The sequence below is a fragment of the Anopheles moucheti genome, chromosome 2, assembly GCF_943734755.1.
Source record: "Anopheles moucheti chromosome 2, idAnoMoucSN_F20_07, whole genome shotgun sequence".
Classification (NCBI taxonomy): Eukaryota; Metazoa; Arthropoda; class Insecta; order Diptera; family Culicidae; genus Anopheles; species Anopheles moucheti.
This window is the reverse complement of record NC_069140.1, coordinates 53,651,404-53,676,697: the sequence shown is the minus strand read 5'-3', so window position 1 is coordinate 53,676,697 and position 25,294 is coordinate 53,651,404. Positions and strand designations below refer to the sequence as shown.

Genomic DNA, 25,294 nt, shown 5'->3' with positions numbered 1-25,294 from the left:
CATTGTTTTTTATACTCTTTTAAACACAGTATCCCTCCATTTAGTACGCTCGCAGTGCACCTACTAACAAAGCTTACCTGTTGAATGAGAGGTTGTGGTGTCGGTGGCCTCAGTTGTGTCGAGCCACCCAGGCTAGTGGCGCTGGTTGATCCAGCAGCCACATTCGCTCCTGTTCCATTACCGGTAGTGAGCAGTATCGAACCACCGTTGGGGCTTGCGATCGGACTGGGACTTGCGATGGGACTTCCAACGAATGATACCGCGGCGTGGTGCTGTTGGTAAGGATTCTGTTGTTGCTGGTTCTGTTGCATTGCTTTTTTCGCCGCTTTCGGGCTACTGGCGGGGGGCAATGTTCCATGTCCATGGCCTGCATGTGACTGTGGGAGGAGGTGGTGGTGTTGTTGCTGATGCTGTTGTTGAATAGCACTAACCGAGGACGATTTGCGACCCTTCTGTAGAATGTACGGTTGAACAGAGCATAAAGAAAACGATCAAAAATTAGTTGCACGTGCTTGGCGGGGGTGTGTTATAAATTACTAACAGACTGTTTATTTTAACATACGAACCTTATTGAGTGAAATATTGTTCGAACCGACTAGAGTCGTATTGAACTCATTTCCAGGTGTCGTCGAGATGCTGTAGGTCGTAGCCCCCGCAGGAGACTGCGTAGGACTAGGACGGTACACAACTGTTCCGGCATTTGGGCTGGTACTGTTGTTCAACAGTTGCTGTTGCTGAACGAGAGCGGATTGTTGTTGACTAAATGATTGGCGTCGCCCTGCTACTCCTGTTTTGCGATCCTAAAACAAACAAACAAACAAACAAACATGTTGTTTAGTTTAGCACACAAGAAGGAATGTCAGACCATCGACTGTTCCAATACTTACTTGCTCCTGAGTCACATTACCAATGGTGCTGTTGGTCACCAGCAGAATATCCTGTTGCTGAGAAAACGGTGACTGCGAAGGTGACGGCTGCAACCGAGGACTTGCTGGTATCGATGGCGACGGGCTCGGTGTTAGAAATGGACCCGGAGGAGACAAAATACCTTAATTGTGAATAAAAGTTGTAGAGATTATTCCAAAGGCAAAACAATAAATATTATGTAATAAAAAGGAAAGGAAAGTAATGAGGGTTCCGGGGAGTTTAGAGCAAAAACATATGCGAACAGAACTTGCACAAACGCAATCGTCAAGATTTATGTCACTTTTTACCGAATATCATCTTGGCATCGCAGCCGGAAGATGTCTTCCGCCAGGAAAGAGATGGATGGAGAACACTTCACTTGCATATCACTAGCACAATTTGCTTTTCTTTTAGATAGATGCACACGTTTAATACGATTGCATTTGCATTTTATTGCTACATTTTTTTACTAACACTTTACTTCACATTTCGCACTGAAATACACACTTCAAGTAATAGCATTTAGTAACATCTCTTTGAGGAACTATACAAGTGTGAAGTATCGATGGATCCCTCCACCCTCCACAGTATTTTATGGACGAATGTACACTTTTCTATGTCGCAATTTCTCTATATTTTTAAACACTTTGCTCATCTTTTTCATTCACGCTCCTATTACTAATGTCACAACATTCACTGCAAGTAAAAAGTTGACATTACTACCATCGTATGGAAGGAGCAACTTTTTATCGATTGATTTTGGTTTCTTTTGGGTCGTTCCACGCTGTGCGACCGTGGAATTTGCTTCTTCAAAACAACAACAAACACTGCACCACACGGGAGAAGAACAAAATAAAAGACGCGCAAAGGACGTGCAATAATACTCGCGAACAATGAGTTTCTAATAAATGTTTTATCACGGAATTTAGCGCAAAACATTAAAAAAAAAACAATGTGCAACAAAAAGATCCGTACTATAATTCGTACAGCCAAACGATTATCCAAATCAAATAGTATCCTTTTTTTTGTCAGGGTCTCCATGCTTTGGCGGAGAAAGCTCCACCGGAGAGCATTAAAAACGCGAAACAAAACCACGAGTTGTTCGTTACACATCGACTACGGTCGGAAGAGATTGGAACACTTTGTTGAATTTCTCTCATTCATAAGTGCGCGCGCCATCGAACAGCAGCGCGGTGAGCTTGTACACAAAACAGTAATAAAATATGTCGTTCGCTGGTCGATGCTTTCTCTGCAAAGGCACAACACACTCGGGCACATCCTTTCTGTTCTACTGCACCTTTTTTCCGGATATGCTAAGTATGTGTATCGCGTGACACCCTTCTAAATCCGCCGTTAATGTCGTTGTCTTTGCCGAGAAATGAGAGCGAGAGAGAGTGCGAGAGAGAGAGCGCGCGCGAGCCGTGTTTCCCATTTTCCCGGTGGGTTGAGACCGAGATACAAGAGCGACAGAGAGAGAGGGAGAGCGCGCCACAGACAGGACAGTATGAAGAGCTTGCAGAGAAAAATCTCATCCAAGCAACTCATTTCCCGAGGGTTGATGGGACAAAAAATTCCTTTGTTTGTCACGCAAAGAGTTTCGCTGAATCTCGCACTTCAGCCCGGAGGGGGGGTGTGATAATTGCTGCTGTGAAAAACCGAGCAAAGTTTCACTATTGCAAATCGCAACAAAATTCACTTCACTGTTTCCACACAAACACTGCTTCAACACAAACAAAAGCGTCGCGTTTGTGTTTCCTTCATTACTGCTGAATGTACAGCGGCCACTTGAACACAACCAAGGAAGTAATCACGTGAAAATTTAGTGACACAACACGCACTTTTTCCACACCCACCGGCCGAGAAAAGTAAGTTGACAAGGATTGTTCTTTCACATGCACAGGGTGAGCATGCTAGCAACACAGCTGCTTTATAACTTTTAAACTTTTGCCAACCCTGCTCAGCTGGGGCAGGTGTGCTGTATTTTTTCTCCTAGCCACCTACGATGTGCTTCATATTTCACGTTTTATTTTTGGTTGTTTCGCTGCACACCGTTCTTAGTAAGCCGTGCATCGACGGACCTACCCAGCCACTGTTGCAAATGCACCGAAAAAATTGAACTCAACCTGCGAAGCATTTAAATAAAGAAATCCCACAGAACCAGCTTTGCAAAACCGCTTAAAAATAGTTATATCTATCCGCACGAACTTCTCTCCTGATAACGTGCGCGCTGTGCTGTTCACTCGTTCACCAACGAGAACATAATCACGAATCCAATTCTAGGCGCTTATGCTGGGCCGCACAAAATGCTACCGCGAGATGCGATTGATTACTATCCATCACCCACAGCTTCTATGATATCCTAGCGTACCCGCCGCTGAGAGTCCTTTACAGACGCTGAGAATAAAGTTACAGGATAACAGACCCGGAATAGAATCGTTTGCGGCACACATTCTTGGGATGTAGCAGGGAGGATGATTGGGAAAGTTTCTCTTCATCCGCGAACGCGTTCTGCGTTCCGTTCGATCTCTCGTGTACACTCAAACGCTCTCTTCGTGGTTTCCTCTTCCGGGCGTGAAGAATCATCCCCTCGGTTCCGCCAGCGATCACATGTCTCCTCCTCCAGTGTGCGTATCATTGGGCCTTCCGGTAGCCCCGTAACAACGAGAGGATTTACAGAGGAGGAAGAAGTTCGACACACACGAGCGTGTCGGTGACGTTTGTGTGTTTTTGTTGTTCCACCACAGCAGGAAGGATCCGAAAGGACACGACACAACGGAGCATTGCAACCGCAAGAGCGGGCTGGCCACTCTCTCTTGAAATATTTACATCAACAAGCGCGTTGCGTCCGCTTTTTTATCCACACACCACGGGGGAATAGCTAAAACAAGGATTCTCCCACCTGTGATATCCTGCGTGTTTTTTGTGAGATCGCGTGAGAGCAAGCATGGTCGGTTGTAGTAAGCAAACTGCTACTACGTCATAGAGAAGAGGATTTACGAAATTACGTCGACCCCGAGACCGAACAATGAATTGTGTGAAGTTATTTTTTGTTCTGATTTCTGCCTCCAATTAAAACATGTACCGGACAAGGTAGATTATACTGCAATATCTTCAGCTTGTCGATAACACTCTGTGCCTATACAGAACAAAACATCGAAACCAAGTACATTGGGCATGGCGTGACCAGCATGTGCTCAAAGAAGAAAAAAACATGGAAGTTGTACACTCCCCTCAGCACACGAACCCGACGGTGGCCAAAAATAAATCCAATTGTTTGTTTTGATTAGTGAACGCGCCGCGATGAATCACTTAGCCGATGCAGTTCAGCACATTAACACTTTTTACGCAATCTTTAACGCCCCAGATGTCCTGCCCGCGTATTACAGTTAACACGCTTTGATCCATAATAGCAGTGTTGTGCCCTACGAATATTGACGATAAAACAAGCAAACTAAAGCGCATTGCATCTTGACAACAAAAAAAAACTCATTAAGAATAAAACATTTTCAGCCAAAAGCCAAAAAAAGAAGAAAAACAAAACACCCACACACCCACACATGCACACCACACAATTGGTAGAAAAACTGATTAAAAAAGGCTGCGATCATCATTACACCTTTACACGCTTTGTTTAATCACATTAATAAACGTGCATTGCAAAATAATTACATTCTTCGTACAATCAAAATCAACACGCCGCGCCGTCCGTTTACAGTGCGAATTTTAATTTCACTACGCCACAACTTCGAACGCTGCATATACACCCACTTCATCAATGCTCAGCACACTTTTATTCCTTTAATTAATTCCATCCCGCTCCTTCGTCGGCAAACGGAACCGCATGCAGAAGCAGCAAACACCTTGTGAAAGGCTCACGGGACGCGAAAAATACCACCACACATCAAGCGCCGAGGATACGCGAGATACGGAGTGTCCTTTTTTACTCGCATCTTACGCTCGCATTTCCTTTCTCGCGTCCTTCTGGCAACATCCACCAAGAACACGGCCTTTGCCTTCGGGTGCGCTGCATCGCGCTCGGTGCCTCACCACTACCAACGCCCTGCATTGAACAACACTGCACAGAGCAGCTTCCCGGTGCGCATTACGAGCTGCGTACCCACACATTGTCACGCAGTGTCCTTAGTGCTTACACCCACACAGCAACAAACGCGCGATTTGTGCGCTACGTGACTCTGCCGTGGATGAACAATGCGTTCACCACACCACTACCACCACCACCACAACTGCTAGCAAACCACCACTAGCAAAAGTCATCATCATCATCATCACCGTCATTGCCGGCGACGATTACAATAGCAAATACACAACATCCTGTTGTAACATGTGCGCGCTGCTGCCGCACCAGGGCTGACATCATTCCATCTCTTTTGTGGTGTCCTTTTTTCCCGGCCTACTTCGGCCTTTGGATGCACACTTGTACGATTTAAGCATGCTATTGTACACGGGTTGGAATATTCCTTCAAAACAAAATGCAAACTAGATGTGATGATTTCTTTGTACGTTCGCTGGCTACTCTGATGATGGCAACACATACGTCACTTGAACAATTCTCACAGTGGGCAAAAATATATTACCCAAATCCCTTTCAATCACCACCACCCCTTACCACATAGCGCAAATACGAACGAAGCGTGCGCACACGCGTCCCCCTAGTGGTGATAAGCAGCATCAACATCATCATCATCATCATCATCATCACCATTGCCTTGCAGGACATGGGTTTCCTTGTTGAGTTTTCGGTAGGAATCGATTTCCGCCACTTGCATACGCGCGCCAGTTGGAAGTTGTGTGGTGTGCTTTTGATAGGTTTGTCTGTAAATCATTCAGCAGGATCAGGGACCACCACTTTCTCTTGCCGTGCGTTTTCTCACACTTTTTCTCGCTCTTGTTCTCAAAACTTTCTCCACTGCTGCTCAATTATTCTCTCGTTTTCGCGCCCTCGTTCCGTGTGCGCGGATGTACTAGGGACATTCTTAAGGACCCGCCGAGAGAAATCGCCGTGTCTGGCGTGAAAAGGATGCTGAAAATCGAATACATCACCTCAAACAAACACACGCGATACCAAAGTGCCAAACGCGTATCGGAGAGGAATGCTATTAGTTCATTCACCATAGCAAAAAAAAATTCATGCAGTAGAGATTTTCAGACAGCTCCTGTTACAGCATGTTCTTGGAGAATCTACTAAAGGCGAAAAATTGGAGTGTAATTGTGAAATAATGGAAGCTACAGTTCACATTTTCTGATACAATGTTCTACTATGTCGAACATACCATCGCGTCCAACTAAACCACTTAACCAAACAGATTGATCTATTACTTTTCAGTTGACTTAGCACTGCCTCCTTGATCTATTAAATGCAATTATAGACGAGACATATATTATTGGTTTAATAAAAAAATTAATTTATTTTATCTTATGGAATTGGAAAACATCACAAAAATAAATTAACCGAAGTTAACGAATTATTAGAGTTCACAGCATCAGAACACGAAATGCGACGCGACAGTTGGTTGTTCTAAGTTGGTATGTGTCGACAGATGAACAAACGGTGCGAAGAGTTCAACAACATTCGCGTAATCCGCGGTCAGCGACGACAGCCGCTTCCTGGTCCCTTGCATTCATTATGAGTGTTATGGCTTGATGCATGAAGTGCATGAAATTGACAAAATCGATAAGCTATTGCAATAGCCATAGCACTGCCATCGGATTTATCCTGCCGCTGCATAAACCGTTGTTATGCAGTGTGATTTGTTGCCACAGTCTTTGATGCACGCGTATTGCATGTTGTCCCGATCCGCGCCTCACATGCCGCCTCCTCGTAATGTTTTGAAATATTTTAATTATGCTGCCGTGCTTATGCTCTCTTCGCATTTCCCTATTTTCGTACGATTCCGATGCTTTGTTATGGAGGTATTCCGGCCCCAAAACAAAAAAAGCAATAACGTGCATTTTCGCATCGACATGATCAATTAATGATAAACAGGGAGCAAAAAAAATAATTGAAACAGAAAAAGACACTGCATAAATCGCACAGCGAAATACGATGCGCTAATTCACACATCAACAGGAGGAATCAGCTATAACAGAAATGGTACAAGGTGGAATAAAGTTTGCAATTATTGCATGGTGTAAAAAGGCTGATTTTTTCGCGTCGTTTCAATTAAATTTGTGTCATTGCGCGATACATGAAAGAACTGTGCATCACCTAGCACAAAACAAGTAACAGAATGCACTGCTCTTTTGCTTCGTTGTATGGAAAACCGGGACAGGATTATGGTAAATAGAAATCATAAAAGTGTGGGATAACGAGTGCCATCAGCAGAAAATGTTGTATTTTTATTTATAGAGAAATGCTCAATGGATAATAGCAGTTAGCTGTGAGCAAATAATTTTATCATTTCTTCTTTGCGTCTAAAATCAAACTTTACGATTAGCGTGAAATTGCACGGAAACTGAATTCTATAACAAGAGTTATCTAATTAACATTTGTGGAGAAAATCGAAAGGGAATGATGTCACACCAATTTGGACGTTATAATCTTACATACATTTTATTCTGTGATTCTAGTAGTCTAAATTTTATTAATTCAGCACACATAAATCACTCAATTATACTTAATTGCTTTTCTTGGACATGTGGTAAAAATATGTCTGACAAGGCAGATATGATCGTAATGCCAAAAAGAATATTACAACTTGTATGATAAAACAATTGTTATATAGTTGCAAGAACGGGACTTCCGCAGCAACATGTGAACGCACTAACAAATCGAACGCGGAACAGGTGTTGCATTCATGATTGTCTCTTGTTTCGTTCACTAACGACTGAACCGAAACACTACTAGTCAGGAGCAGATTGTTTTCGGAACATTTGTGCAATCAATTATACGATTTAGATGAGGAAACAGTCAGGGGAAGTGAACTTCCCAAAGCAGGGAAGGGAAAAGGGGGCCACCAGAACCAAGCGAAAGTAAACGAAATTAACTCTCCATAAACAATGGTCTGGTTGATCTGCTTCCCAATCAGCAGGTGAAATGTCTGTTTTGCCAGCGTGGCGATGAACAGCAGCTAATGCCAGTACGTTGTGACAAGATCATAGCATTTCGCTCTACCCTGCGGTCACCGGTGGCCGGACTAGAGTAATTGTTATTTTAAACGCACTTAACAGCACAATCATTTCGCCACGTGCAGTTTCAAACCAAATACTGTTTGACGGTTGCAATGTTGTTAAGAATACAAGTTTGAATGGTAGTTATAATTGCAGCATTAGGTACAAATCAAGAAAATGTTTCTAAGAATATCTTTATTAAATGAATTTATAGTTAATTTGTTTAAGCTAAACTGAAATCATTTGCCTACTTTCTACATCTTTCGAAGATCATTGTAATGTACTTTACCAATCGTATATCTATATATAAACGTTTGTTTTATAGAAACACAACTATGTACCACTTTAACCAACAAAATCGTGCCCCAAACATGGCGTATGGACGAATGCGGTTCGATCCCAGTTCATGAGTTTGACAGCGTCGGATAATTGTGAACCGTATGCAAACACTCATAAATAGCGCTTCAAACCAGCCAAACCCACAATATTTCGTTCGGTAGCATTACGCTGCTGACATTTAATAATGATGATGAGGTTAAATCCGACGCTGTAACTACGGACACGCCTGATGGAATATGCTACTTCTCTTCTCTCCTTCTTCCGTTTTTTTTTTCACGGGGTTTAGTACACCGGCGTCGAGTGTAACGACGGCCACCGGTGAATTTATGCGTCGTTCGACGACATTGTGGCACTGGCCAGCGAACATATGTCTGCACGTAACAGTTGCGCACCGTTTACCGGACGCTACACCGCTGGTTGGCCCTTGCTGGTTGGGCCAGATTTTATTTCGGCTTCGGTAATTCGCTTTGCTTATCGCTACTGCTTCCTAATTACCGTTTAATAGTCCGATAGCTGGTTTGTTTCGGTTCGCATATTACGGTGCCATGGTTCGCACATATTTACGGTGCACACGCCACCGGACGGTGTGACTCTCGACGGTACAAGCTCATAAATTTAGTTCGCTGTACAAATCTGCTTTCTCAACGCTCAACGCTGGACGCATGACGTTAATATACGTATATCACTATCGAGTTCAGGCTCGATGCGAACTTCAAGGTCGATGGTGCATATGCATGTGCACAAGCTGCATGATGCTAGAGCGGTTCCATATCGATAGAGTTCTCTTCGATTGATTGCAATTCGAAATCTGTTGGGCACGAATTGCCGGATTATGGAATATGTGTCAAACACTTGCTTATCGTGTATTCGTTGTCCCGTTGGTATAGAACTGAATTAGCACGCATCAGATAAATGTTCCAAAGCTAAAAGGAAAAGTGAAAGTAAGTTAGAACGAAATGGCACAACAAACAGCGGGTCGAGAATAGGTGAGTACTTTTAACGTCACTCATTAACTGCGCATAATGCACTTGTCACAGAGCATTAGCAGGCACTAATTAAACCCCAATTTAATTTCCTATATCACATTATCCTCTAATGCAGCGACTGTGCGAACGATGTAAAATGAAGTAGCTTAGAGTTTTGCAACGAGGAATGATGCAGATTTGCGCTAGTAGAGCTAACAGTTTTTTATTACGATATCCTTATGTAATATTGTTTGGCAAACACAGTTAAAGTCATAAATAAATCAAATAAATTTAAATAATATAATATAATGTAATAAATATAATAGCCACTCGGTGCTAAAATGTATTAAAATTATTGTTAGATATATCTTAAACCAAAAGGGAGTAGACAGAAGGAGACAATTCTAAAATTTTGTCGAAAAACTCAATCAAAATGTCATTCCACGAGACATTTACCTTCCATTGCGATTTATTGTTTCGTGCAAACTTTTGAATTGCGGTGGATTTTTTTTTCAACAAGCGTTGTTAGCCAACAAACCGGAGCCTTTCTGTGGTTTGTACTGGTCGTTATCCGCGTGTCCTGTACATGCCAACCAAAAGAGTAGTACATAACAGCACGACCCAAACGCACGACGAATCTCTCACGGTGGTGATAAGCAGTAACGCGCTTAAATATCCGATTGATGGGCATCATCAGGTTCATCACTATCAAAACCGACCTTTTGCTTTTTTTTAACAAACTTTCTATACTACGGTAGCGAAACATCCGACAGTGACTTGGATATAGGTGAAAACGAACGAATTGCTCCGGAGGATCAAGTACGAATTTCTTGTCATGTTTGATAAACTATCGCTCCTTCTGATTGCATGTACTGATGCCGTCTCAAGAGGACATTGAAAAGCTAAATCAAATTTTCTAGTGCTAGACATACACATCATGGTATCTCTAACTCTAAACTCTTGGCATCCACTCGACTCCCGATGTGACTACCACTACTCAGTGCCGAAAGGATATTAGCGTCCTAAAGAATGTTTGTTGTGGACGATACCAAAAAGATTTAAAGCTAAAACAAACTTCTTTTCTGTATTCTCCTACCCAAGCTCAGAAATAGTGTATGATAAAGTGATAACAGACAAGCGAACAAATTCACGGGCAGACAAAAATCTGCAATTCAAAAATAATAACACCAAATTCGCTGAGGATTTTTTTGTTCGCCAAACGGAGAGGAAAAGTCCCCTTCTTATAGACACTTCCGTACATTTACGTACCGTCCATGATGCAACTAAAACAAAAAAAAACATCTCTCACCTTTTCGATGATCCTTGGAACAACATCAACCTACACGAATCGGTACCCAAAAACGCACGCCTGTAAACATCCGGGTCGGAAGTTGATCCTTCAGTGATGTGATGTGGTTAGGTGTTTAGGGGCTAAAGCCAATGACTCGTCTGCTCACAAACATACGGTGCAGCAAACCTTCCCCAACACAGTTGCAATATCTGCCGGTGTTGCTAGCGAAAGGAAACTCAAACAGCAACAAAAAAAGCACCTGTAAGTAGAAAAGCTTTACGCTTGCGTTTAGGAATGGTGGACGAATGAGAAACCACCAAAATCTCTAAACTGAACGACGCACATTGTGCCGGAAAGCTACGAGAGCAACAGCAAACAACGCCATCGTCCACTCCGACAACCTTTGGACGAAACCCCAACCGACCTTTGGCAGGTCTTTTCCGACCTTCATCTACTGTGCCATTTTGGTAAAGAAATAGTTATACGAAGAAAGTAGAAAATCAACCAAAGTACGGCCAAAAACACCTACTTTCCTGCTCTGCAGCACCGTAAAACCTTTACAGATCGTGAACTAACTACCGGCGGCAATATCAATATGACCAGCCTTGCTCTCCGCTCTCGTCTGTTCCTGCTGAACACCTACGAGAGACCTCTACGATGGCATTATTCGTAAGGTTACTGCTTTTTCGTTTTACTCCTACTGGGGGGAATCCCTCCTACCGAACTGTCGCTGCTGACCGATGACCGAAATGCGGGATGATGTACGGATGTTTTCCCAACACGGCAGGCCGATCGCTTTTCGGTCCTGTTGAAACACACCACAAGGCGTTTTTCGTATGATGCACAATGAAAAAAAAGAACAGACATTTTCCAAAAATTCCGATACACCACCACCACCCGGTCCGGTGCGTAAGTGAAGAATCCACACAGATGAAAGATTTCCGTACCTACGCAAGTTGGCCTGTTCCAAACGAATGGTGGAGACGCCTAGTCGTGCGTAACATTGCGAGGACGGTGTGTTGCCAGCCGGAGTCGGAACGACGAAAGGGACGAAACAAGGACGACAATATTTGAAGCACTCAAGTATTCTATCAACACAAAAAAGTGTGCTGTCCTAGTGCTTCGTACGGGGCTACGTACTCACTGACGGAACGCAGACACATAAACAAATGTTGATTTTTTTTCTCCATCTGTAGGACTTGCTTTTTCCATCCCCGGAGTTGCAAATCCTATTGCCCATTTTCACGTACACATCTTCCCCTTTTTGGCTGGTAAATGTCTAGGTTCGTTTAATTTTCCTGTCAGTGGTGTAAATTGCTGGTGAATTCTCTGACCATCACTTGCCGCCATTTTCTCCACGCGGTTTTTGGGGATACTCGCACCTCCGCGTCCTCGGTTTGATTTGCGAGTGAGAATTTGTGATGGAGGTAATAGGATTTGCACCCTTACCCCATCAGTTATTTCCCCATCAGCAGCACTATTATTCCCGATGGTCCTGCCAAGATATGCGGCGACACTCTCCCAAACACTAAAACGGGTGCGAAACGAAAGAAACAAAAGCTTTGCGTCTGGGCAGAGAAGAGATCGGTACTGGGAGATATGCAAAACAGCAACAAGCAGACTAGCGAGAGTGGTTGTTGTTTTTTCTCGGTTGGTAACGCTTACATACCATCGTTTCTTATAGAGCCTTTTGAAGCACAAATCTGTCTCCAGGTTTTTTTTTTGTTAACAAACCGGTGCACCGCACTATCCCCGGCAAAAAGGATAGTCGACAACGGCCAGTAATAACAAAGCACGAATCGCCGCGATTGGTGTGTTTGCGCTTGATAGACTGTCTGCGTGCCTGACCTGATCCAAGCCGATGGGAAATGGGGGCCAGCAAAGACGATGGGCAAGCTGATGAAAGATAGATAGAGCCACCGGGGATTTATTATGTGTTTTGAAGCGACATAGGTCGCTTTACTGTTTTAGCGACCGTAAATCATTGGAGGCACGGTGAGTATTTGAGTTTGCACATTCTCGTTCTCTGGTGTGGGCGTTCGTCATCATTTTTCCGAGGACACGGATAGAATTTCATGCAAGATCCATAGGACAATTGCTGTGTTTCTCGTTTTGTAACGTCAACAATGCAATACGCTTTTCAGTGCAGCATAAAACATAAATAAAAAAGCTTTCGCCAAACGAGCAGGAAAACAGATTTAACGTCTTATAATTCTGTTCCGCTGTAGTGTTTTGAAATCACAATAAAATTTAAGGATTTACTTATTTTTAAACTTGAAAACATATAACAACAATGCACAATTTGATGGGCTATTGCAATGTGCATGAATATATTAAAAAATAAAAAAAAAATAAAAAATATATTACGTTTGACAAGTATATACAAAAGAAAATATTACGTTTGACAAGTGTACTATATTGTCTGACAGCTCATTGTCATCGGTCTAGTTACCACAGTTCTGAAAAGATCACAAATCCGATGCGTGACGATGACGAATAATGACGGGTTAGAAAAACACTGATTCGTGCTCTGTTTGATGGGAGAAGAGATTTGGGTTTTCCCGCAACGCTAACTGATTGCTACGACTAATCCTTTTGTTGCACACTGTGGTCACAAACACGTTTCTCGCACATGAAGATGTAAACAAAGAAAGGGGAAACAACAAACCTAGCGGAAGTGCAAAAAAAAAATGATAAAACCGATGATGTACACATGAAATGTTTATTAATTTCTACTGGCATTTTTCCGATTCTCAGCAGTGTTAGCAATAACAAATGTAATGGTTAAATATGTCTCTGTTTTATCATTTTTAGCGTTTGGTGTGCATATAAGTGTAATACTGCGAACATATTAGAATTTTTCTGTACCGGGAATTTAATATTCTGTTATTCTTGTGGCCTGTTTTTATTCATACTTTACGCCAGACAAAACCGATATTCTGTGAAAACTTTTTCACTGTTTCTTTATGATTACAAAATCATAACAAAAAGTCCCACGGGAGTAATTAATAAAATAAACTTGAAGCTCCACTTGGTACAACCATGTAAATAATTGATTATATTTTTAAAAAATCATAATCAGTCAGCACTTTAACTCAATGCGGTGTCTCGTGGTTTGTCTTACACTTAGGATAGATTAAACATTTAAAAGAAGGTCATTTCATCCTATTCCACGTTAACATCATCAAGTTCGTTGGTGAATTTGATGCTATTTCAAGCGTATTTTCTGCAACTAAATGCACGCTTCATGCTACGAATTCACGAAGGTGTTCATTAATTTGATCGTCATATTACACAAGAAGGGGATCAGGACACACACACAAATATATCTGTGCATTATTCAAAAAGGCTCATCAATAAATACTTTCCTCTGGTGCGGCACTTACGCGTAAGAGCGTAAATGCACATTATGCATTTATCGATCACAATCGCCGATCCAGCCCGAGACACGCACTTTATTTTTGTTCTTATTCCTTGCCCTTTGTCTACCATAGCTGTAGCTGTGGTGTCAGTTCATTTCCTGGGTGACATTTTGGCACGCAAAATGTTCGTTAATAAATTGCAAAAAGCATACTTTTTAACCTTCTGGCCTCGGTAGTCGATGAACACGGGTGAAAATACGCGGTGCAGGAGGGTGGTGTGTCGATTTGAGGTTGGAAGGATCGTAATAATAAATCATGGTTTAACCGAACCGTAATTTATATGCATATTCATTCAATCCGCTCTACTCTACGCACTATAATTGATAATTACTGCGAATTATGCATGCAGCGTCATTTGCAATGTGTCCACAGGGTCCACAGGGAAAGGAAGGAACTTTTTCGCCCGAAAAAAGAATGCAACATCCGACAGTAAAAGTGAAAAATTGTGTAGAATATCAGTTCAAATATATGCAACGTGTTACAGTTTGCTATTTAACGAAAGATTGTTGAAAGGACGAAAAATGCTAAAGAATGAAAGGTCAACTAATGTTTGGGAGGGCCGAACCAATAGTATTTATATTAAAGCTTTGTTATTTAAAAATGAACAACAACTCAAACAAGTATTTCGTATAACTCCTGTCCGCAAGGGCCATAAAAGAGGAGTTTAAGTGTGCATCGAACATCTTTTAGCGGATGTTTCTTAACCCATCAATGTTTAGGCATTTCTCCGGTACTATTATCACACGGTTCCGTAGGCTATGAACACGGAACGAAAATCCATTATCCATTCCCTGTTTAACTGCAAAAGAAGCGCAAGAAGTCTACCTACCCAAGAAGACCTGCAACATGCCAAGAGCATCGTTGTGGCGGATAGGATTAACTGACCGTTGAACCTACCCTACAGCAACGATGCGCTTATTGCTTTCGATTTATCTCATTCGCACGATCAATACTGATTGACTATCATTCAATCAGACGGTATTAGACGAGTGACGGCAGAAAGGATAACATGCATTCAGCCAGATGTCCCTCGACTTCTGCTTAGTTTACATACGAAAAACCACTAAAAGACCACTAGGCTAAAGATTTTCAAAAATAACAATATATTTATATTTGTTCTAAGAAACTCTAAATATAAGCCATACATTGACCGATTGGCAGCTTCATACCACCGTTAAATTCGCGTAATATTAGAACTGTTGTTGTGTTGGTATGTTAATTCCAACTTATTGGCTACTGCAGCTAGCACCTGCATGAAAAGCGCACTAGCAAAGGACGAAACCGCCGAAGGTGCGATGGCAGCAATCAATTTAAATCTAATTTTCCAGCACTCAGTATCCACCGAGCTCAGTATCCCCAAGTCATGTGTTCTGTCTTCTCCAGAGGATCCATGTTCACAAGGCTGTTCTGAGGCATCGGTCACGCATAAATTTATGCACACACCCATACATACAAGAAGATGGTGCATCACAATAGCCCTGTGATAGTGACGGGTGTGCCTGTCTCCCGTTCTGTCGTTTGGATTCACACGTTTGGCTGCACTTGTATTGGCCACAATCATCCGGTTCAGCCAGATTACATTTTCCTATCGTTGCCACCGGTGGATAAATAATAATACCGTGCACTCTTCCAATTCACTATTTACATTAAAGACGCTCGAAGCGGTATACTTCCATTCACACCGTAATTCGTCTGTCTGTGTATCAAATTGGAATTGGAAGAAGCTGCATGTGTTGTTTCTTAGCGTTTTAAAGGGTCACACTTTGCTCAGATAATATTAGCACGACCCCGAACATCGTACGCATTCGAACGATTAGTATTATGCATACGATATGCCATACGAGCCTCCCAGCCGTAGCGTGCAACAGGTTTCTGTCGTGGCAAAATTTCATAAAAAAGAAAGTGTTTAATAGTGAAGCAAATAATACACGTTTACGATTTCTGACTGCGTGTGTCGATGTGCTAAAACAAGAAGTAAGTAATTAAGAAACCTTGTACGGTGATGTTATAAAATTGAAAATTGTTTTATTTAGCTTTATAAGACATATTACGATTAAATAACAAATAAGAACGATAAGAACAAGTTTAACAATTTGTAAAAAATCATGCAGGTAAAAAGCATCTTGTTGTCTTGTCTCTCATCGTATGCGAACGAATTGTTAACGAGTCCCAACATTGTTATTTTTGCGTTACTCCTAACCATATCAGTAAGCGCTATGAATACGTTGGCTTCTAAAATCCCACACATAATTAAATAATTACGAATTCTCGCACTTTTGTTCGCCACGGATTTTAAAGTGTTTGCAATGTTATATCAGTAAACGAACCACTTGCAACTACTTTTTTATTGACGCGTTGTAGAAGCTTATGTAGGAAATGAATCACCCTGTCCTTGTGACAGTTGAGGCGAGAGCTGGCAACACGGTTGTCAGGAGGAGCTAGCGAGGATAGAGTCAGTCTGTTTCTGGAATTGTCCGATGTTGGATGCATATGTAATAAAGGAACTTGCATTTTTGTTCATACCTGTAGCTTATAGCTAACTGTTACCTCACAATGGTCTGAAAACAAAATTATGACAGTGACCCCATTGGTCAATTCATCGATTCGTCTTACATCAAATGTTAAATACATGCATATCACAAGTTAAACAACTTTTCTTTTATGAAATAAAGCATATTTTACAAACATATACATAAGTTACTAATATAGAAACGTTTTACAAAACATTTTCACGTCCGGATGGAATTCACATATTCATTTATCATAAATTTGAAATATTTATCTTCTTCGCCACCATACCAGCAAATGGCCACCATAGTTCACTTTCTTTTTCACCGTGTTCCGAAAACTGGCTCTGCCACTGTCCAAATCCGTGGAGAAGTGGCCGAATGCCACCGTACGATAAAAATTATGTCTCTCGGTTCCAAGTGAAAGTAACTATCGAACCAGATGTGCGAACGGCGCACATATGTATTGGGTATGTGTGTGTGTTTGCGTGACGCAGCAACGGATGCTAGTGGTTCCGGATTTATTAATGGGGAAGAACATAAAAAAACAAACAAAACAAACACAGGACAGGCATACAAACATTCGCCCAAAGCCACAGACGACGCACAGCAAACACAAAAACCGGACGTACAACAAGTGATGGTTCGAGCATCAAATGCGACTTGGCTTTATGTACAATTTGGAACAATATTACACAACATACAAGTAACCACAACGAGATAAACAAAAATATGTTTAAATAAGAACGAATTTCGCAGTTAATAACGATAACACAGCCAAGAAAATAAATAAATTATTAACCTGCAAATAACTAAAGCAGCGAGCAAATAAGGTTCAACTTTATCCGTTCAACGAAAACTGTTCCCCAGTAAAGGAGCAGCAAACGTTCCGTGAAAGCAGGAAGAACATTGAGCGCAAAGCGAATTTCCACTAACCGGCGGAGGAGCGGGCAATAACAAGATAAAGTAAGCCCACAGCACGTTCCACACCCGAACACACCGGCAGAGAACGCGCCAGTCCCGGCCAGCGTCTCCTCTTCGTGACTTGATTTTCCTTTTCGCCCTTGAGGCTGAGCGTGTGCCCACGTGCCCAAGGAGACGGTGGAAGCGAAAAACGAAACCATGAATGAACCAACCTCCAATATTGCTACCGTGCCTTCGTCACACACACACTGCTCAGGCTGCTGCACGCCGCCGTCAATGTAACATCATGGGGGGAAAAAAAGTAGTACTCTCTACTCACGCGGTTCCCGCCGCTGCCAGTGCGCCAATGTCTTCGGAGAACCTCTTCCGGGGGAAGAACGACGCTCGAAGAGATCCCCAACCCCCCCGGAAGCGATTCAACCGCCCGAGTTAATGGAAGGTATATGGGTCAGAGATTTTTATCACTTTTGCAACTTTTCTTCATCCTGCTTCGAGACCCCACCTTTCGCCCGGGCGGGGATGGGGTTGGATAAAGGCGCCGCCGGTACGTAGCGCGCGCGTTCGAGGTTACATTTCATTATCACGGCTACACGCAGTTACGCGTTTCTGCTTGGCAAGCTTGGCGATATTCTGAGGGCGATGCGGAGTCTGTTGCTTGCGCACCACCTTGCTTTAATGCAATATTGGGGCATTCCATTTGCTCTACTCGACACTACATCTACAAAACTTCTCAAAACAGTTGATTTACGGACTCCTTTTTTTTGGGAGCAAACCTATTTGCCACATCGGGCATGCTGTCGGCCGGGCAATAATGCCCTGATTTCAACAGTTAATAATCCCGAGAGTAATGCTTCAATGTCAAGGGCTTTCAATGCACACAGCAAGGGCGACAGAAGATAGAAGCATTCGGTTGGGATAGGTCAACCGGAAGGGAAAAAAAACCTCGTAAACAGCGCTCCCATGTGCGCTGCCCCGATACAACCGGGAGGTACGTTTGGAATCCGAGCACATGGCCGTTCTAACAACACGCACGTCCCTACTCACACAATGCCGCGGCGGAGGAGACGCGCTACTACCGCACGCGAAAAACTTACTATATGGAGCCGGCGGCCGTTTTGCTGCCCCACCGGTGGGTGGCCCAATGCAAACGACGATCGCGCACGGCATCCAGCGATGGAGTGGCAACGTTGTAAAACACCACACCAAAACAGAGACCAGAACACCTTTTTTGTTCGGTGCATTGTTTACGGATGCAATCGGAGTTTGGCGGCCACCTGACTGTGCAAAAGACAAGTGTGTGTGTGTGTACTGCAAGGGTTGTTTTTTTTTTGTGACAGAAGCCACACAAACGGGTCTATTTTCGAATAATATTTACATCATTTGATCGAAGCGATACGGCAAAGATGCATCAACTCGGCGTGATATTTATGTCATTTTTTGTTAGAAATTAGGCTTCAATTTATATTAATCTGCCAAAAATAAAGTAACTTTGTTAACTACCTTACGCAATCAATTGGATTACGTTCGAAATATTGAGCATTCCGAGGGCATTCACTGATTTCGATTTCGCAAAAAACGGACCAAGTTTATGCTGTTTCCGACAGTTCAAAAGTGGGAATTTGGATACAAAGGACAGCTGTCCTTGAAGGAGATGAAGGCGACGAATTGAATGGCTTGTTGGATGGTTAAACTCCACAAAAATGGATCTGAACATTGACAGACGCAATAAATGTAACTCAAGCGACAAGATTTGTGTTCGTTAAAAATCCATGTGAATGATCCGGACGCTTGTAAATGAGTGACGCACGGATTGAGCGCAAAAGGCAACACCATTTTTGCAATGATTCATCAACGATTTTAAAGCAAATCGATTTTGCATCGGAAATGGATCGACTTACGGGTTTTGCTTTAACGAAAACAAATTTAATTATTAATGAAACCAAAAGATATCTGAACGGTGGATGAAAGCTTTACAATCAAATTTGGTATTACCTCGTAACGAAATATTAAAAGTTATTCTAATACATTCCGATAAACGATTTCACCATCGATAACACTGGGCAAATAATTTAATGATGTTATTAGCTTATTTTCACATTTGTTTAATGAATATCTCATCCAGAATGCATTACTGAATTGGAAATATGATTTTCTTTTCATATTCATACCATCCCTACGACCGTAATAGCCGGAAAGTACTTAATTTTTATGTTAAAACTCAAATAAGTAATAATGGTTTTGAGTTTTAGAAATTAGTTTAGTCTTCTTCTTCATGGCCCGCCTTCTTCTTAAATTAGTTTAGTATTTTCGAATATTTTTTGTGCAGTTTTTAGAGACGAAGGTGTAAATGTGTTTATTGGCACTACGGTTAAACCATCGTTTTATGTATGTTCTCAGTAGCTTTGATCTGGAGAACTATTCGCTGGAGATGGTGCATTGTCTTCTAAACATCTTCTTGAAATTTTTGTAAATTTTTACTTGAATACTAAATCGAAAGGAACCGTTTAAATGGAGTTTAACAAATAATTCCAAATTATAAAGATACTTTGCAATCTTGAGTAATTCAAGGGGTTCCCTTTCGAAAGGCATTTTGTTTGAGCTTGTTTTTAACTGTCCCACCAAGCCATTGAACTTGAGCAGGTTGAGAGCCAATGTAATGTGTATGTGCGTGTGCCTGCAATCACTTTGCATGGCGAAGATTTTTGTTTTATTTTCGCACAGTGTTTCGAACACTGCACAACACGCGGTCACACGCGGCGGTCTAGAGAAGGTTGACCAGAACACGCTAGGAGCTACCCCCGAGACCGGGTCGCCATAGCACACTCCTGCATACGCGTGTGTGTGTGTGATCGCATCATGAAGAAAGCATATTTTTAGCATTTTAAAAAATTTCATATCTACCCTCACAACGGAATAGGAGCAAAGCTTTGATTCGATCGGATAATGTGTGCGGTTTTGGGGGTGCCAATTACCGAAATTCGAGCCTCTGCCTCTGCAACGAATATTGCGCTTTGATCATTGTGCAGCTGTACAATCGACACACCAAAGTACATTGTTACACATATGAGCGATCGTTGCGATCGTAAACACGCGACTTTTCGCATCTCAAAAGATCGACGACCACCGGTGGCCACCAAGCCACCGAACGTTTGCAACCGGAGGTGAAAAGAGACAAATTCTAATTTTATGCGTGTGTTTATTTGGCCACCGCGAGACTTCAGCATCGTGTTGCTTCGTTTTCTTCCGTCGTCGGCGATTCGGCGATCGTTTGTAGCGATTTTTATTTTCTGCCGTGTCGTTCTGCGCTTCCTTCGCGTTATTTGCTGAACCAATTCGCATCGCGCACCATCGCGCACACTGGGAGAGTAGCGGTTCGGGTTTTGGCAGTTGCATTCCGTGCGTGGGACACACAGGGGAAAAACCACCGACCAGGGATTAAGCGTCAAGCTTGACGTCATCAGAACTGTACGCCGGGCGCTCGCTGGTACGGAATGTCACGCATCGGAAGAGACACCCAGCACGATTTGGCGACACATTTGCCCGGTCGGTAGAGCAAGATGCTACGGGCGCTTATCGTGAACCGTGTGATCCAAAGTGTACGCAAAATAGTATCAACATTTAGGTCAATTTTATTATGTCTCCGGCATTTTACACCCGTCCGGTGGAGGAGCGTAACAGTGAAAGCTGTTGCTGGTTCGCTCGTTCCCTTTCACTCGATCGGTTTTCTTTAATCCACCCCAGGGCGATAATCGATAGTTCTTTCGATGATGAGAAAGGTTTTGCTCACTGTGGACTACTAACGAACGCGCGAAACGATAATGACACGGGTGCAGGTGAAACCGTCCAGGCGCTGCCAGTGAATATCCTTTCGCCCGTGCGCGCGCTCCGACCAGCCGTCTGCATCCGTATGCGTGCGTATTGCTTCCACGCGCGTGCATACCATTAATCTACCGACTGCGAGTTATAAAATGTGATAGCACTAATACATCGATTGCATGCACGACGAATGGTCCATAACATTCGTTTGTTTTACTTGCTGGCTGCTCGGGGGGTAAAGCTCGCCGATACAAGCTGGAACACTGGATTTTCCCACGACCCTCGGTGACGGCCAGAATGAGGAGAGAGAATGGATTGGGGTTTCCTTCCTTCCCATACAACACGACAAACATTCGCCTGCAACTCAAATTTTGAGCATACAATCTTATGTCTTATGATTGTTGCTTGGTTTGGTGAAACAATCGAGACGCAGATTGATTATCTTAATTATTTAGTTTCTACTTTGCACACACAACACACATTTTAAAAAAGGCAGCTTTCTAACTATTGCATTAAAAGGCATCAAATAAATCTTTCTGACTGGTGTTGTGTCAAATGAGTCTTTTGAGAAAAGTGATTTATACAAATTTTCAGAAAAGAGCTATACAAATCACTAGTCAATAACATAACAGCCAATAACATGATTTTACGCTTCTTCTATGTTTCAGCTTTTGGAATATCAGCACGAATGTACGTGGAATGAGTGTAAAACAGTCAACATTTTAAGATTGGAACAAAAAAATGCAAAATCTAGTGGCGAGACTGAGACTTCAGAGTATATTGTACAATTCAATTAGGTGAAGATGAATTAGTAACAAATCAGAGACTACGCAACGGGTACAGTAAAATTCCGATTCAGAATGTATTCCAAAATTGTCAAGAATCATCAATAAGGTTTTATATTTAGTTACAATTTATGGTAGTATTTTAGCAAGCTTGCCATAGGATGAATAATTTTCGAATAAAAGTCTCAATGAAAGAGCCTCTTGCAGCTTGCGAGCCGTACTTGAACGATCATTCTCGTAAACAAATTGAAGAGAATTTTTATACAAGCTGGTTATTTGTAGAATAATGTAGATAGATATTCAGGAATTTTAATAGCTTGAATCAATTGAACAAAGGCCATATTTTACTACTTAACCAACGATGTTTTCATAAATACAAAACATAATAACTAAAGTTTTGTCCATTCGTGTACAACAGTAGTTCGGTAATGATCTTACTTACTACAACAACAAAAATGTTTATAAACCATTCAAATGGGAGGATAATAACAAAAAATACAAAACTCATTATAAAACGCAAGAAAGCGAATGCTTAACAATTTTTGAAAAATGGAAACGAATGCTAAATCCTGGCAAATACTTACGATCACGTTGCTGTACAGAACTGTCAATCGATATTCCTGTATTATTCCTTGAAACGTTTCTTTTGTGTATTTTTCATTCAGTGATGACAAAACATACAGTTGAGCGAAAATAGCTGAACAAATTAAAATGACTTAGTGATGATCTTTTAATATTTTTAAACGTTAAAACGACTTTGCTACATAAGTAAACAACTGCAAAAGGCTGGCCGAGAAGTGCCGAAGCGCCGAAAAGAAATGTTCAACAGAAACAGTGACAACATTTTATAGAAATGAGACGATGCTGAGAAGAGCTTCAATTTAGACGCGTATTGAAAATACGATAGCAACATGTAGCAACCCAAAAAATGATTATTTGCATTATTAAACGAAACGATTTTTTATTACGTTAATTATTATTGTTACAAAGTTTAGCGTGACAAAGACGGAATCATGAATGAGAAAACAGAATAGTGAGACAAAAGTGAGAGAGTTTCTTCGCTGTCGCTTCTCACTGTAATTCTCAACAATGCACGCACACTGGTTCACAAGCAACACAAAGAGCTCACCAACACACACGCACGCACATCACTGATTTGTTGGGACGAATTTGGGCGCACACGCACAGATTTTGGTCGAGTCCATCCTTTAACGAAAACGCACTAGACTCACCCGGCGGATTTAGGGGTTGGAATGGGGACAATTTTGGGGACAAATGGGAGTAAAAACAATAATAATAAAAAACTGATTTTCACCTTGTTGCTCACCTGGCTTGTCCAATGACTGCCGACGATTCATTGGCAAACGGAAGTCGGAGCGTGGACGCGAAAGGCGCAGTGACCGCGGTTCTGCCCTACAATCCGGGACAAAACACGGCCACGAACGTAATCACTGCACACGTACACAGATACTCACAACCATTTCGGCACACGCACCACACACACGGGAACCGAAACTTTGGTCTCCGCTGCTCCTGCACTTACGCCAATGCACTTTTACTCAAGCGGAATTGTTTTGCCGCCGTTTGCTGGGTGCACGGAGCGTTCGACGGTGACACACGATACGGAACAGAATCAATTGCGCTTTTTATGATTCCACTGTGAAATTCGCGGTCGTTGTTGCCAGTGACGACTACGAAAAAAAAAAACCTGTGCCAGGTAGCACCACTACCCTTGCCTCCTCATCTACACGATGCTGCACGTCGCGCTTCTAGGGCACACATTTTCCGCACATTTCCACGCCATTTTTTACGCACTACGCCCGCACGGAATCGGCCAACTCCACTCACACGGCATGCCCGGTACCGGTGGCCACTGATGGGGCACAATTTTTTTACGCGAGATCGCACAAAACGTTGTAATTTTCGTATTTATTTATTGCTCGCGACGGACGAGGTAAATAAATGGCTGCCTTCGTCGCAAGATTTCACCAATACCAACGCATCACTTGCTGTTTCACGAAGTTCACCGAAGGTATACCTTTCGAAAAAGCTGTTCGAAAAGGAAAAAATGCCGTTTCGAAATCGAATTCTGTTTTGACATTTCTCAATTTTCGAAATGCAAGCCTGTTCAAAAAATTCAAAATTTTCCCAAAAATACGTTGCATTTTAATCCTGTCACTGGCGATCATAAAAACATAATATTTTCTTCAATGCCCCTATAGGAATAAGGGCATTGAAGAAAATAATCGAAAAACAAAGATTACATAATTTTTATAAAATGCCCCACACACATTTCATGGAAAAATACCGTGAATTCAATATATATTCAATGTTTAGAATAGCTACGATTCGTAGGAAAAAAGCGGATAAAAATGCTTTGTGTACCCGCGTAGCCGGTTGCCAGGAATAGGGTTAATAATAAAAACATAAAAGTAAAATTATGTACTTTTGAGTGGTTGTGTTCCATGGTGTTAGAATATATTCATGCTGCCCTATTTGACAGACAACATCACACACCAAGCAATCCACGTATAGAGTTCACGGTTCTTTATTCCGTCTTAGTCAACCGCTCAAGCGCGTCTGCTCTTCGATTCCCAATTTATTCTCGAGTCATCCTTTTACTCACAAAGTTCTCATCATGCTTAAGCACACCGCTCTCAGTGGTTCGCATAACACAGGTGGACTGATTATTGTTTGGCCTAAAACAGTAAAACACTTTTTTTGCAAAATTATTTTTTTTATTCAACATACATACGTGATTTGTGCTTGCTCGGCTGGTACCAGGTGTTACCTCTTGAAAAACATGCTCTCCTGGTATCGGAAATCTAAAATCAGCTGGTTTGTATGGAAAGTTAGTGTTTAAACATTGCATACCTTGCGGCGGTTTTCGACCAAAATTGCTGTACAAGGTGCTACCTCTTCCGTGGATGCTTTCCTGGTATCGGCAATCTGAAAATAGCTGGTTTGTATGGGATTTCGTACCAGCCGACGGAAAGTTTGAGCGAAATGAAGGATGCTCTCCGTTTCATCCATCTTCCTTAAACTAGTGAACGCTCTCACGGGTTTGATAGTATGCAATGCAATAGTGATGGGTAAATTTAATTGGAAGGCTGCAGATGTCATCTCTTGAAAAACATGCTCTCCTGGTATCGGAAATCTGTTTTCTGGTTTGTATAGTTGCTTATCTAAAATCTATTTGATTCATTCATTA

General features: G+C 42.1%; 1 protein-coding gene across 1 annotated transcript in view; it reads right to left on the bottom strand.

Annotated features, from left to right (window-relative positions):
- The window catches only part of LOC128299477 (mucin-3A-like), a 38,950-nt gene extending 15,509 nt beyond the window's left edge, over positions 1–23,441 (bottom strand). Inside the window, exons 1-4 of the mRNA XM_053035458.1 lie at positions 23,399–23,441; positions 888–1,048; positions 567–800; positions 78–452 (exon numbers count right to left, since the gene is read on the bottom strand). Coding sequence (XP_052891418.1) covers positions 78–452; positions 567–800; positions 888–1,048; positions 23,399–23,441 — 813 coding nt within the window. The remainder of the gene's footprint in view (positions 1–77; positions 453–566; positions 801–887; positions 1,049–23,398) is intronic.
- Between the last annotated feature and the right edge of the window lie 1,853 nt (positions 23,442–25,294).